The 13,620-nt window shown below is 41.9% G+C and overlaps 1 protein-coding gene across 13 annotated transcripts in view; it reads right to left on the reverse strand.

The window, feature by feature from the left end:
• Positions 1-13,012, reverse strand: part of LOC113532763 (DNA-binding protein SATB1) — a 55,384-nt gene extending 42,372 nt beyond the window's left edge. For 4 of the 13 annotated variants that reach the window (XM_053228041.1, XM_034298126.2, XM_053228040.1 and 1 more), the window contains exons 1-2: positions 3,362-4,320; positions 836-1,075 (exon numbers count right to left, since the gene is read on the reverse strand). In XM_053228041.1, the coding sequence (XP_053084016.1) occupies positions 836-1,049 (214 nt within the window). In that variant the 5' untranslated portion in view covers positions 1,050-1,075; positions 3,362-4,320. Of the gene's footprint in view, positions 1-835; positions 1,076-3,361; positions 4,326-12,548 lie in introns of those variants that run through there. The other 9 variants (XM_053228042.1, XM_034298127.2, XM_026924364.3 and 6 more) reach the window with 7 other exon arrangements.
• Between the last annotated feature and the right edge of the window lie 608 nt (positions 13,013-13,620).

Genomic DNA, 13,620 nt, shown 5'->3' on the forward strand with positions numbered 1-13,620 from the left:
ATTTCTTGCCTTATTAATGTCAAGAGAGAGAAAGAGAGAGAAAAAAAGTGAAACTATTGAGAAAACGACTATTTATATCTGCTATAACATATCATAATAACAGGAACTAACCTTTTTCTCTGACATTCCACTACATTAAATATAAGTGTCATTCTTTAATAAACAAAAAAAAAGTTAAGGTTGGCAAACTGTTGTGGTATAAGAGGAATAAAACACTTCATGATGTGATGTTACAGGAAAATAATTAACTTTGGGGTGGTAAGGGTAACTCCGCTTCAACGCCCAGTCTTAATTTCCTATAACACGATGCTAAATACGTTATGGAATAAACATGGCCTTTATAAATCTGTAAAAATTTGCACAACTTTAGTTCTAAAAGTTAAGCTGAGGGTTCAGGGGTAGGGTTAGTGTTAGGATGTTTGGTTACTTGTTGCTTGTTCTCATTTGAATCCATGTAAATTTTCCTGAGATCAGGTTCTATGGGATATAATGCACGCTGCAGCTTATATGTTGTGTGGTCTCACTGTATCTCTGAAAATTCTGACAATGCAAATTAGTTATGGTATGATAATGTTAAATGATATTTGAGACTATGCTGTGATATTTAATACGGTCGACATGGATGCTTCAAAATATCGGCAACACCCTTGTGTTTCAAGACTAGTGTTTTGAGCGGTGTTCATGCTCCTGAGATCATTCATGAGTCAGAATAAAGTCATAATAACAGTTATTAGAAGACTTTTATTGGCTTCTAGACTTTTCTCCACAGCACCATGACATCACCGAGCTCCCTAATTAGCCGTAAACATTAAACGCACCCAACGTAGCGACTCACCCCTCTTGTGTGAGGACTTGAGCAGGTGTGGGGAGGGTTTGAAGGCCACTCCGGAGAGTTTGGCGCCGGTGCTGCCCAGGCGCGAGCGCCCTTGAGGGCTGCCGTTCTGTTCCAGCCTGGCTATCTTGGCCGGGGGGCCCTTGGCGTCGTTCAAGCCGCCCACTAGCTCACAGTTCTCCTTCCCCAGGCACGCCTCGCTGAGATGGTCCATCATGACTCAGCTCCACTGCTCACGGTCACCTGGGGATGGAAGGAGAACGTTGGATCATCACTGAGGTGTTCAGGTCACGCTTCTTCTTATAGGATATCGATTCTGATAAGTCAAGTTTCGATTAGCTCTTAAAGAATTTCACACACACTCGGTGTAAGTCGTGAGCAATACTGCAACGGATATGGCTGCGTTAAGGGTGTGTATGTGGCAAAAAATTAAACAATCTAATCACCTGAAAATGGTTTTACGACACATAATATGTACCGATCAAGACTATCAGGGTTTTGTTTTTTGGAAAGACAATAAGTAAAACCAATAGTACAAACAAAAAATGATTGTGTTAACAGCAAAACAGTGATGTGAACTGGCTGATGTCGCAGACGCACTGATAAAATTCCCGTCACTCAGAAAAGCGTCATTTATTCCCGGTTTATTCCGCTAACGTTATTAAACCCAATCTTGCGTATGGTCCAATATATGCAACATTTGCCTGTTAACAAATGAACCTAAATTCAAAGACAATCTCTTATAAGCATGCACTTAAACCAATATTACTATTTTATGTCAGTGATAATAAAAATCTCTGCCAAGGTCCACTTTATTAAAGTGTACTGAAGGACAGGACAGGGGTTTCAGTCACTTGTTCCTGTCTGCTTTGGCTGGTCATAAGTGAAAGCAAAAAAAAAAAAAAAAAAAAAAAATCCTGCTTCAGATCTGGCCTGCAGAACAGCTGAGTTGGATGATTCTTAAATCTTGTGTTTTGTATATGTATGAGAAACCTAAGACTGTGAATTCATATGATAAGGCAATAGATCGTGTTTGTTATTTTATTATAAGATTCGTGCAAATCCAGAGAGTTAGCACAGAATGCCATCATTAATCTATGATTCGCGATATATAATGCATGAGAGCTTGCTAGATAAAGCCTTAGACACAGTTTGTGCACATTTATATACCTTCACATCCGTCATATAACATATATCCTTCATATATATAAATATATAAAAGAACGATTTGTGAGTATATTTGGGAGTTGACTCGTACTGACCCACACTAATGAATCTTCATAGCTACAAAAAACACAATTATTCCCTCTCAAAAGTCAGGCACCTCAACACAGACCCACTTTTCCTGGAGAAGAACTCTCTGATCCTCGCTAACGTTTCGTGACATTTATGATGCTTCTTGCTCTTCATCTTGGTTTTTTAGAGCATGTATTATGTATGACCATCCCGCTGCTGAATCCCATGCGGAGAGAGCAAACAAGCCGGGTTTTTGTGCAAATGCATTCATTTGCTGAGGATTCCACTCCTCTGTGCAGCAGAGCTGTTCTCCGAGCACTGCGCAAAGCACGAGGAAGGAAACTTACAAAAAAATAAAAAAGGGGGTGATCAGTAAGGACTTTTAGGACACATAAACGTCTTTACTCTCTCTCTCTTTTACTCCGGAAGAGGTGAGCTTGAGCGTTTTTCTTTTTTTTTTATATATATATATATATATATATATATATATATATATATATATATATATATATATATATATTTTGCTATGAACAAGGCTAAAGCATGAAGCATGAAGCATGAATCGATGACATCAGTGTCAACTTTTTTGCATTTCTTAAATAACCACACCAAAACATGTGGTGTTAATCTGAGATATACACACACGCCTTCAAAGAACATCTTCATAGCAAAACCCACCTCACAGTAAAAAAAAAAAAAAAATGCAGGGTCTATTTACGAGCCAAACATTACAACCCATATATTAAAGCAATAAATTCCAGTGAGTTCATGTGGAACACGGTTCATCTACTGTGCATGACTGCATTAATAACCTACTTTAGGTTTAAAAAAAATTAAAAATACAAAAGCACAGGGGTGTGTGTTAATAAACTGCATTAGCTATAATATAATATTGTATACAATCCTGATGTGCAGAGCTGAATGGATTAGTCTTATATGTACCTGATGTGTTTAAGTTGTTTTGTTTTGTTTTGTTTGGGGCATGCATGCTTTAAATATCCAACATGGTAATTTATACAGTAATGCAAGAGTGTAAGTAATAGATCAAAAGAGTGCAAAGAAAAAAACTTGTTCTAAACTTTACAACACTCCTAAGTTAGACATTTATCTTGCAAAAGTGCACACACTGCTGAGAAGTGCTTTAATTTCAGAATTAAAGGAACAACAAAAATATTTAATAAAACAAAAACAAAACAGAACAATAAGGAGCAATAAATAATGATCACAGCAGCTTGTTCCTTGTTGTCTGCTTGCGAGTGTGCACACAGTCATGCAGAACAGATTAAAACACACCTGCAAGTCACCACGTCCAAACTGGAAAGCTCATAAAGAGACTGGAGTTTGGTGAGTCCGAGGAAAACTTTACACTCTTCCTTCCTTCCTTCCTTCCTTCGCTCGTGCCGATGCGAGAATTAATGATCAATCCGCTTTGCACGAGCGCGTTAACATGGACATGTCGCGGGGAAAAAAGCACACGCGCTTCTTTAAAACAACAACAACAACAACAAAAGAACGAGAATCAAACTCGCGAGGCTGAAGTTGAGGTGATGGAATATGAGGTTAGGAATTATGTCGTGCTCTTGAACGTGAACGCAGGCAGCGGAATCGCGAGCGGCGCGAGCTCTGTGCTCTGCCCGACTTCACGCGAGTTTGACGGGCTGCTCGTGTCGGTGCAGCTCGAGCTGATCGCAAACCACCGGCCGAAAGAACGAATTCGGAAACGAACTAAACGCGAAGGGCATGGCGCTTCACAGATTCGCAAACATGCTCGTAAACCGGGAGAGCAGCGCGGAGAAACGACGCGGAACAGCGGGCGGCGCTTTGCCTCTCCTCTCCTCTCTTCCTCTCCTCTCTTCCTCTCCTCCTCTCCTCTCCCCTGCTCTCTTCTCCTCTCCGGTCCGGCTGGAAAGCGACGAAGCGGACAAAACCGGAGAGGCTTCTGGCTTTTTTTTTTTTTTTTTTTTTTTTTTTTTTGCATCCGACACCGCGGCGCGTGCGTGCGTGCGTGCGTATGTGTGTGTGCGCGCGCGTGTGCTCGGTTACACTTGCGATTCACTTTCCGGCGTCGAATGAAGGCGCGCTACAGACGCATGACAGCTTCCCCTTTTTTTCCGCGAGCTCCCCCTTTTCTCTCTCTCTCTCTCTCTCTCTCCCTCCCCATTAAACCCTGAGTTGCATTGACTCATCACTCCCCCCTTCGCTCGGTGCTGCACGCGCTGCTCGCCTTCTTCCTCCTCATGGCAGAAAGAAAATAAACCAACCCCCCCTCAGCACACACACACACACACACACACACACACACACTCCCCCCCCCTCCGAAAAAAAACGGGCCGCTTTGAGGCGGGATTTCGCAGCGCTCGGGGCCGGAGGTAAGGCTTACACGCGCGAAAATAAAAAGTAAAAAAAAAAAATTATTATTATTATTATAATAAAGAAGAAGAAGTGCGAAGGCGCGCGATTTCCGGCCGCGCGCGCAGGAATTCTTTAATCGGCTTTGATGCACGTGAGGCGGCCCCGGTCGATTATTACTGGAGCGCGCGTGCACGCGCCCCGAGCATGCACAGGCGCGCGCTCGAGTGATAATTGGCTGGACCGCATTCGGATAGGATATGCGGGAGGAGGAGGAGGAGGAGGAGGGAGGGAGGGAGAGGGGAGAAAATTTGCAGGTAAATAACGCAGAAATAAATGAAGAAAGCGCGTGAACGAGGCGTGTGCACTGGCGCTACCGGTGCTGCCCGGGTCGCTGTTGCTGTTCCAGTCTCCACACCGACTGCAGCTCACTTCCACACCGGCTCCCAAAACACCAGCTAATGACCTATTGTTTGCAGCAGCTGCTGATTTCAATATCGATGCAGCCGCTTGTGTGGTGTTTACTTTTAATTCTGATAAGTTGACCGTAACACGAGCCTGTCATGACTTTATCTGCAGATCCGAGCAGATCATCATAACCTTTTTGCATGGGAACATTTCCTTATGCAAAAAAAAGAGAGAGATAAGTGCAGGAGAACATGTCGAGTTGCCTGATAACGTGAGACAGATACACTTCAGCTGACTGAGACTCTATTAACACATTATATCATAGAGTTCTTTCTACTCCTACATCTATTCTATGCTAATGTGTGGGTGTGGGTGTGTGTGTGTGTGTGTGTGGCTGGGTGGATGTTTCCAATAGCACCATTGATGTTTTGTGCATTTGTCAATATCAAATACGCACACACACATACATAGATATGCATATCTGCCTCTAATATCTCTTATGGTTTTGTTTATTGCACTCAATAAGACTTCTGTAGTAATAAAAATGTAATTAATAAATGTTGACTACATCAGTGCACATTTGCAGCCTGTGTACTTGTGAAAGTGTGTCAAAGTTTGTTGTACACCTAGAATAGTTCCGGCCTGTTATTAAAATACTCTTCTATAAGACACAACAGTGTCTGTTGTTTAAAAGGAATGAAAGTATAGAAAGCAGGCTGGGTTTATTATTTGCAGCAGTAATATGCAACCCGGTGAGGCAGGAAACTTGTAAGCTTGTATGCCGTGCTGATATTCTGCAAAAGCTGGTCAGTTTCTTATGAAATTGCAATCTGTAAACCACAGCACTGGTGTGAGGTGTGAAGTGCGATGTGATAAACGCTGAAGAGCAGCTCCTGCCTGCGTGATGTAACAATTTCTCTCCCTCTCTCTCGTGCTTGACCTTTCTGCTGCTGAAAATAAGAGGCCTTTCCGGCGCTGACAAATTTGCACGAAGCTCACGCTGGCTCTCTGGGGATGCCAGAGCTCTTGTAAAGACCGCCGCGTGGGTGGTGTAGCCGAACTAGCTCAGAGAGTGTGTGAAGCGGCAGCAACAACCCAACTAGGTGATAGTATAAACAGTCAGAGCCAGTCAGGCTACCAGGCCACGGTGAAAACAGGCCCACAGGAACCCAAGCACAGGACCATAATTAGCACCAGCCAACCTTTCTAATTTTTCATTTTTTCTTCCGCAGACGGTTTTTTAAACTCTGCTCGACTGTGTAAGAGCAAACCAACTCCACTTAAAGGTTTGTCTCAGCATCCTAAAGCGTTTGTGCAGCTCTTTTTCTCCAAGCTGTCGGGTTTATTTGCTTGGACGTGATGCAGTAACTGGATGTAAAGGCTCTGTAACACTCCTGGAATTGTGTGCATTAAGCACATTTTCTAGATATTCTGTGTGTTTTTTTTTTCCTTAGAACCAAATGCATGTGAGATAGAAAACAAACCAGCGAGAGCAGATCAATCATGTTTTGCGAAACAGCTTTCTTTAGTGGAAAAGGATGATCTAATATTTGATTTCTATATGTGAGCATTTACACTCTAAGCATTTTGTGTGGATAAAAATAACGTTTACACAATTTTCCAAAAGTTAGGACGCTTATAAAATTTTCTTTTGGGTGGCATAGACTTCCATTAGTTTGTAGCAACAGTAGCCTGGTCGCTCTAATACAGCACTAAACGTTAAATTCAGCCTTAAAAAAATTGTCATGTATGCATTAAGTGTTGTAGTATTTTTCAACCATAAAATATCAATGTTTTTCAGGGAAAATTTGAACATATTTTGCAGTAAGTACCTGCACCGTTCCTGTTATTCAGTGCGTATTATACAATATTGTGTATCTCTTGTGGTGCAAATAATCTTTCAGGCATTTCTGACACACAATGCCAGACATGTTGTGTATTCCTATAGCAGTGCCTTGTATCTCTCTTATATCTCTCTCATATTCCCTTCATGTGTTAAGCCCATGAGGAGATGTTAAAGGAGACGGTGGCCATGTTGAAATGCACCACGGAGGCTTTAATGTCCATCGTGGCTGTCTGAGAGTGAGACACTGCCAAGAGAGGCCTCTCTCTGCCAACAGGTGCTGACACTGCCAAGCACTCTGGCACACGCACACACACACACACACACACACACACACACACACACACCGACAGTGCCCTCTCTGACTTCCGGAAGGGCATGGAGCTTCACCGATGATTTGATCGCCTATGATTATTATTAAACACTCAATTATGTGTTAGATCGTGTAAAAATGTCACATGTAAAAGGGTATTTCACGACAAAAACAGCGGTGAAGCGGGCGACCTTAAAGCAGCTGCTAGAGTGGCTTATTAAAAACAAAGCAGTATGATTTGTCAAGTTGATACTATGACATTTCTTTCATTGTTTAAAGATGTAATTATCACTTGTTCTTATACTGTAGTAAGTTTCGGATTATTGTTCTGTTGTTCTGGGTTTCATGTAATATAACAAATCTATATAGAAATCTAAAAATGTAATCTGTCCTTACAGGAAGCTCAGCTTGATATAAAATGTGATATGAACATATATTCTTCTTATTCAAATGTACTCGATTATCTGGCTTATTTGGTGTGCGTCCATAGTTTTTGTGTTGAAGTGAACGTCATGTCACGCTCCTTTTCGACGTCTATTATTGTTAGCTACATCGTAGCTTGAGTGCAAAATGAAAGAAGTTATCTTACAAGATCTTAGTGGTTAATGGAAATATTCTGTATTAAAATAATTTCTGGCTGAGTAATTCAACTGCAACTCAAACCACCATTTTAGATGGTCTGGACCCACATCATTAGCAAAATCTCCAAATATTCAGCACCGTCCCCCTAAAGTTTGAATAAATGCACAGAAGAATCAGTGGCTCAGTGACGGAAAATAGTTTTTCTCCTCCAGACCCTTCTCTCACCAACGCTCTCCTGATCGCAACACGGCGTGGGCGTTGTTTTGTCTTGGCGTTCGCCAGTTCTGCGACGGTAGCTGTGCATTAACGTGATTATTGAAGCTCGCGTTATAAATCAGGGCCAAGTGTATCTTGGCAGTTTGATAATGCAGCCAGCATGGGGTAGAGTCATCACTGCCCACTTCGCTCGCTCAGAGAGGGCTCAACACGCCGCCGCTGAAGGAAAAGTGTTCTGCAAAGTAACTCACAACGCTGGAGCCACTAGAATTATAACACCATTATAATTTAGAGCTACTAGGCCTGTGTGTGGGATTAGGATTTGTAGCAGAATGCAGGGATGTAGTGCCATGCAGTGAAAATTATATCGTGTGAAGCCGATGTACCAGTTTGCGAGAATCATCTGAATTAAATGTCACATATAGTGCTTTGTACTTAACATGTTCATTAAGAGTTTAATAATATTGCGCAGTAACGCTACATGAAATCTCTGGTCCATTCCTAGAAGGGCGTGAATCAAGGGTGTGTTAGAGGACACTGCTGATTTATTGCTTAAACCAGTGAACAGCACAGGTGTTGATTTGTGTAATAATAAATGATTAATAATTAAATGATATTAAGATTTTCAAACTGAATAAATTATTCCTTTTATGCAATATATGCAGTAAATATAGAATGCATTATGCGGTTGCATATCTCTCTCTGTCTCTCTCACTCTCTCTCTCTGTCTGTCTCTTGGTCTCTCTCTGTGTCTTAGATGTCTCTTTTCAGACACATTCCCTGGTTAAGCCTGTGATGAGATATGCACTGTAAAAAATCCCCCTGTGGCTGTGGCTTTATAAGGCCTAAACGTGTGCCAGTATATGTGTGTGTGTGTGTGCGTGTGTGTGGTGAGTAGGTTAAGGCAGAGCACTGTCCCGAGGTTTGGCCGCAGCGGTGATGCCTCCATGCCTAAACATCTGAACCACAAAAAACACACTATTCTCCCCTCAGAAGCTCTTACAGTGGTCTGTGTTAATGATTTAAAACCCTTTATTCCTCCTTCGGCACAAGGGAAAGACTGAGAGAGGATCTTTCTCCACTGACTGCCTTGTTTATTCTTCCTGCTTTTATCAAATTATGAAACGAATTAGTCAGCGAACGATCGGCCAACGCCACTTTCGAGGCCTCGGAAATGACTTTTCTGTCACTGCTGTGGTCCGCTATCACATGCTCGCATCATTAGGCCTCTAATTTCTGCCTCGTGGATCGCGACACATCCACGATTAATAGAGGAAAAGAGACAAGGCTGTGTGTGTGTGTGTGTATGTGTGTGTGAGGGAGAGTGAGAGAGACCCTCAGGAAGATAGTAGTGGAAAGACACACAAATGTGTGTGTGTGTGTGTGATTGTTTGTTAAAGTGCGAGAAGTGTAAACTCTGAGCGTCCGTCTCACAGGCCTTAGTGTTTTATCAACACTGCTTCTTTTGTCTTCCTTTTTTTCACTGATCAAAGTGATGAAGATGTGAATTAGCCTTCACTGCTAATCTGTGTCTCTCTAAATCTGCCTTCGAGTGTGTGTGTGTATGTGTGTGTGTGTGTCTGCTATAAAAGCCAATATTGTTCTAAATTGTTTCTTTGGAATATGTGGGTGGGTATTAACAACCTGATCTTTTTCAGCGTGCACACCCGTCACTCCTTTTCTTTCTATCGCTTCACCAGAACAAAGGATCTGAGAAAACCTACACAGATCGGATAACGACAAGCTTAAAAATAAGAGACAACTGTACGCGCAGCCTAAATTTAGGTTACAAGCAGTTGAAGGTTCTCGCTGAGCTGAGCGTGTGCTCCAAATTCTATTAGGGACGCTGCTGTGTGCCGTGATAACGTCGCTGTTCTGATTTTGCACACGCTTCGTGGAGTCGGACCATGTCGAAATCAACATGACGCAGTTTTTTCGCCATCCCGGACTGAGCTTCATTCTACATATGAAAAGGGATGTGGATTTCAAAAGAGGCCGTCACTTCAAAAATAAAACACAAACTGGAGACAAGTTCTGGCAAGGCAGAAAGTTGGGAACCGCACGCCTGAAAAACCGCACATGAAAACGTGCCTGTGTCTGTAATTGCCAGTTTTTTCTTTTCTGTTTTTTTTGTTTTTTTTTTACATTTTTGACTGTGAGCCCAGGAATGCGCAAACAATCCCTATTAAGACACCATTCATTATTATCTCCCTTTTTTTTCCCAACCTGTCATCATAAAGTCTGAACCGTTATTAACTCTCATCTATATTAGGAAATGTATGAGTGCAGTTTTGTGGGGGAAAAAAAAAAGCAGAATCTGTAAACAGCCACAACAGTCGAAAAGAAAGAGGGAAAAGAAAGAGACAGGCACCTTACTGGCGACAGTCTAATAAACACATGCGCTGGCAGCTAAACAGGTATTTACTGAGCTCCGACCGCAAGTATAATTTCACTCTTTGCTGAGCTGTTATTTCGCTGCAGCGTTCATTATGTTGGCGATGAATGGTTTTATCCCACATATCAGTGGAGCCTTCACAAGCTCCAAACACACAGACCAACCAGGACGATCGCAATGGTGAAATTTCAGCGCACTTTTTCACTCCTAACGCTGAAGTGTGCACTACTCGACGCCTGTCATTTATAAAATGACAAAGCAGGTGTGACGGGACAGAAATAATTCATCGACGATGGGCTGCTTTGATTATGCTCTGAGGTGCTTTTGCAACCCACTGAAGCGACGTGCAGGTTAATTGGTCTCAGAGGGTCGGAGGGTAAATGTTGTTCCTCTTTCTCTGCCTCTCTCCTCTCTCTCTCTCTCTCCTGTCTCTCTTTCTCTCTTTCTCTGTGCTACTTTTTACAAGTCGAGTTGATCCTTGATTAAGCGGGAATGTGATACGAAATCAAATAAAGCTCATTTCTGAAGTGCCTCTATACACACTCCTGACTTCCTGCAAATACTAGCGAGGCTTTGACATGCACTACTTTCACTTCACTTCATAGTGACCTATATGTGCCCCAAGCATGCACACACATCCTGCTGGCCAAAGACTAATACAACAAAACAACAGTGAACTCAAATGAAACACTTGACAATACAAACAATGCATGGAATCATCATTATACTGCTAAGATCAATTACATTACGTAGATATGTATTTCAGACCTTGAGCAGGAACACGCCGGTTCATTTGGACTTTAGGGTGAAGAGTGAATCAGGGAGATCCTTCAACACACACTCTGTTCGAGCCTAAATATCCTCCTTCGTTAGAACATGAGGTAAAGTCAGCCTTTTAACAAGTGACTCAATGAGATGGCTATCTCTCGTCGCACACAGTCGGCTGTCACTGTACAAATTACGTCGCGAGTGTGAAAATGGGGTTAAGTTGTACTGATAAAAAGCCTTAACCTTGTGATCAAGCCGAGCCAGCCAGTTTCACATGAACAAATGTAATAGAGAAGGGCTTGTAAGAGCAGTTGAGGGGAATTAACGTTCAGAATAAGAGTCTTTGATCTTAAACCTGCATTTACAAGAACTGGCAGTGAGAGTGACAGGAAAAGCTCTGTGGCTCTGTTCTGCGAAATAGTGACCAGATAAGCCACAATCATTACAAAAGAGTGCTGCAAAGGAGAGCAAAATACTCTTCAGAGCAACTGCTAAAAAAAAAAGAGGTGAAAGAGTAAACTGTAAGAGTAAGATGAAATGACTTGCCAGTGTCTTGAGATGATTAAACACACATATGCTTGATTTAATTAAATGCACATAAGAAATTGATCTAAAAACAGGCTATATATGCACATGTACTTATTCTAAAAATGTGTGTGAGAGCATCACTCACATGATTATTAAAGCTTTGTGGTCTAAAAGGCAAAGTTAATGAATGAGCTGTAAGATCTGTAAAAGAAGTAAGGCTGACTGTGAGAAGCACAGCAAGGAGCTCAAGTCATTACAGTCATTTCCAGTCCAACATGAAAATCATGAGATCTCTGTTCACACATTTCACAATCCACAATCAAGTGAAACTGTGCTTTCTTGCTTTCTTTCTGTCTTTCTTGCTTTCTTGTTTTTTTTCTTTTACTGGGGTGTATTTTGGAAAATCACATGGTTTTGATGGCTGAGCATTATTAGATCTAATTTAGAGTGAATAAAGATCTTGTTAACAAGCAGGACGGTGCATCTGGATGCTGACAGTCCCAAAAGTGATTCAGGTTTGTGAGACAAAAATAGCCTGCTGTCTCTGTGCTGGGCTCAACCTTATAAAATTACAAGATCTTCATCTTAGTCAAAAAAAAAAAAAAAAAAAAGAATGTTGACTCTGCCTGTACAAATACAGAAAAATGACACTTGGGTCATGAATCTATAAGCACAAGTTACATTAATTATCAATTATTATTGTTACTGGATATTAATTAGGTTGGATAGGATGTTTAAAGTCCAGCCTTGTAAAGATTGAACTATTAAATGCCCTAAACTTTTAGCACCAGGTTTACATAACTGTAGAACAATTTGTTTATATGATTCATAATAGTGCTTTATTAATATTAGTATTATTAGTAGTGCTAGTAATAGTATTGGACGTTAGTGTTAGACGCTCGCTCTGCGTAATCTTATGCGCATTCTTATTTTTTTGGAGATGAGTGATGAAAGAGGAGAGCAAACTGATCCTGACAGAGTCGTCAATAATGTAATAAACCATGTTTTCTGAGCAGGTGGTGTTGCCATGCTCAGAAAGAAGAAGGAAAGGGGGAAATAAAGAGAAAGAAACCGGTACCTTAGTCAGCGATCCCCGTTGAGCCGCGCGTTTCCCATCCAAAGTTGAGGAAAAGCTCAAGCACTTGGTGAGATCTGGAGAGATCCGGAGTCAGAGAAGTGCTGAGGCTGTCAAACACACTCACACACTCACTCACACACACACACACCCACACTCACACTCAGACACTCAGACTAAAACACGGACGCGTTGTTGAAGTCGGGAGCGCACGGCACGGCGCGACGCGGAGAGAACGCACGGCGCGACGCGGAGAGAGCGCACGGCGGGCCGGGATGGAGCTGTGAGGAGGAGGACGGGCCGTATGAAAGAGAGAGGGATAGAGAGAGAGGGTGAGTGAGTGAGAGAAAGAGGAGGAGGAGGAGGAGGTGTTGGTGGTGGTGGATGAGGGAGGCAGGTAAACGGATCCGCCCCTCTTTGCCTCTCAGATGATTCGCCAGTCGAGTTTGGGGCTCGCACCCTCTCCCGGGCCGCTTGTGCTTCTCCTCTCTTCCTCTCTTCTCTTCTCTTCTCTTCTCTCCCCTCCACTCGCTCCTCTCCTCCTCCGTGTTCTCTCCAGGGGAAAAAGCATTCACACCCCTCCTTCTCTCCTTCCCTCCCCTCTTTATTATTTTTTTTTTTCATCTTTACACACTCCACGTTTAAATGTCAGAAAAATAAAGCTGCGAGAAATATTTTTTAAGCCTGCGATCAACAACTTTAACAGTTGCAACTGTCCCATATGGACATGAGAAAGAAATCTTTTTTTCATTTTCACACAGCATCACACGAATCACAGATGTGATATAGGAGTTGCAACTTTACTTTCCAAAGCAGGTAAATGTGATATGAATATAACACATGGGCTTAGTTAGGTATGGGTTAGTAGATGTGCTTGTATATGATTTCTATAAGCTAGAATAAAATATATATACAAAAGAATGCGCATCATTACTTACTGTCTTGGTTTATTATAACGCATTCCAGATGGAACACTTTTTGAATTATTATTTTGAATTGCATTTGCTCTCATTTTAGAAAATGGTATTTGAATTATTTGCAGAACTTCTTCAATGCCAACCTCACTGCTTTCTAT

Source organism: Pangasianodon hypophthalmus, chromosome 22 (genome assembly GCF_027358585.1).
Source record: "Pangasianodon hypophthalmus isolate fPanHyp1 chromosome 22, fPanHyp1.pri, whole genome shotgun sequence".
Lineage (NCBI taxonomy): Eukaryota > Metazoa > Chordata > Actinopteri > Siluriformes > Pangasiidae > Pangasianodon > Pangasianodon hypophthalmus.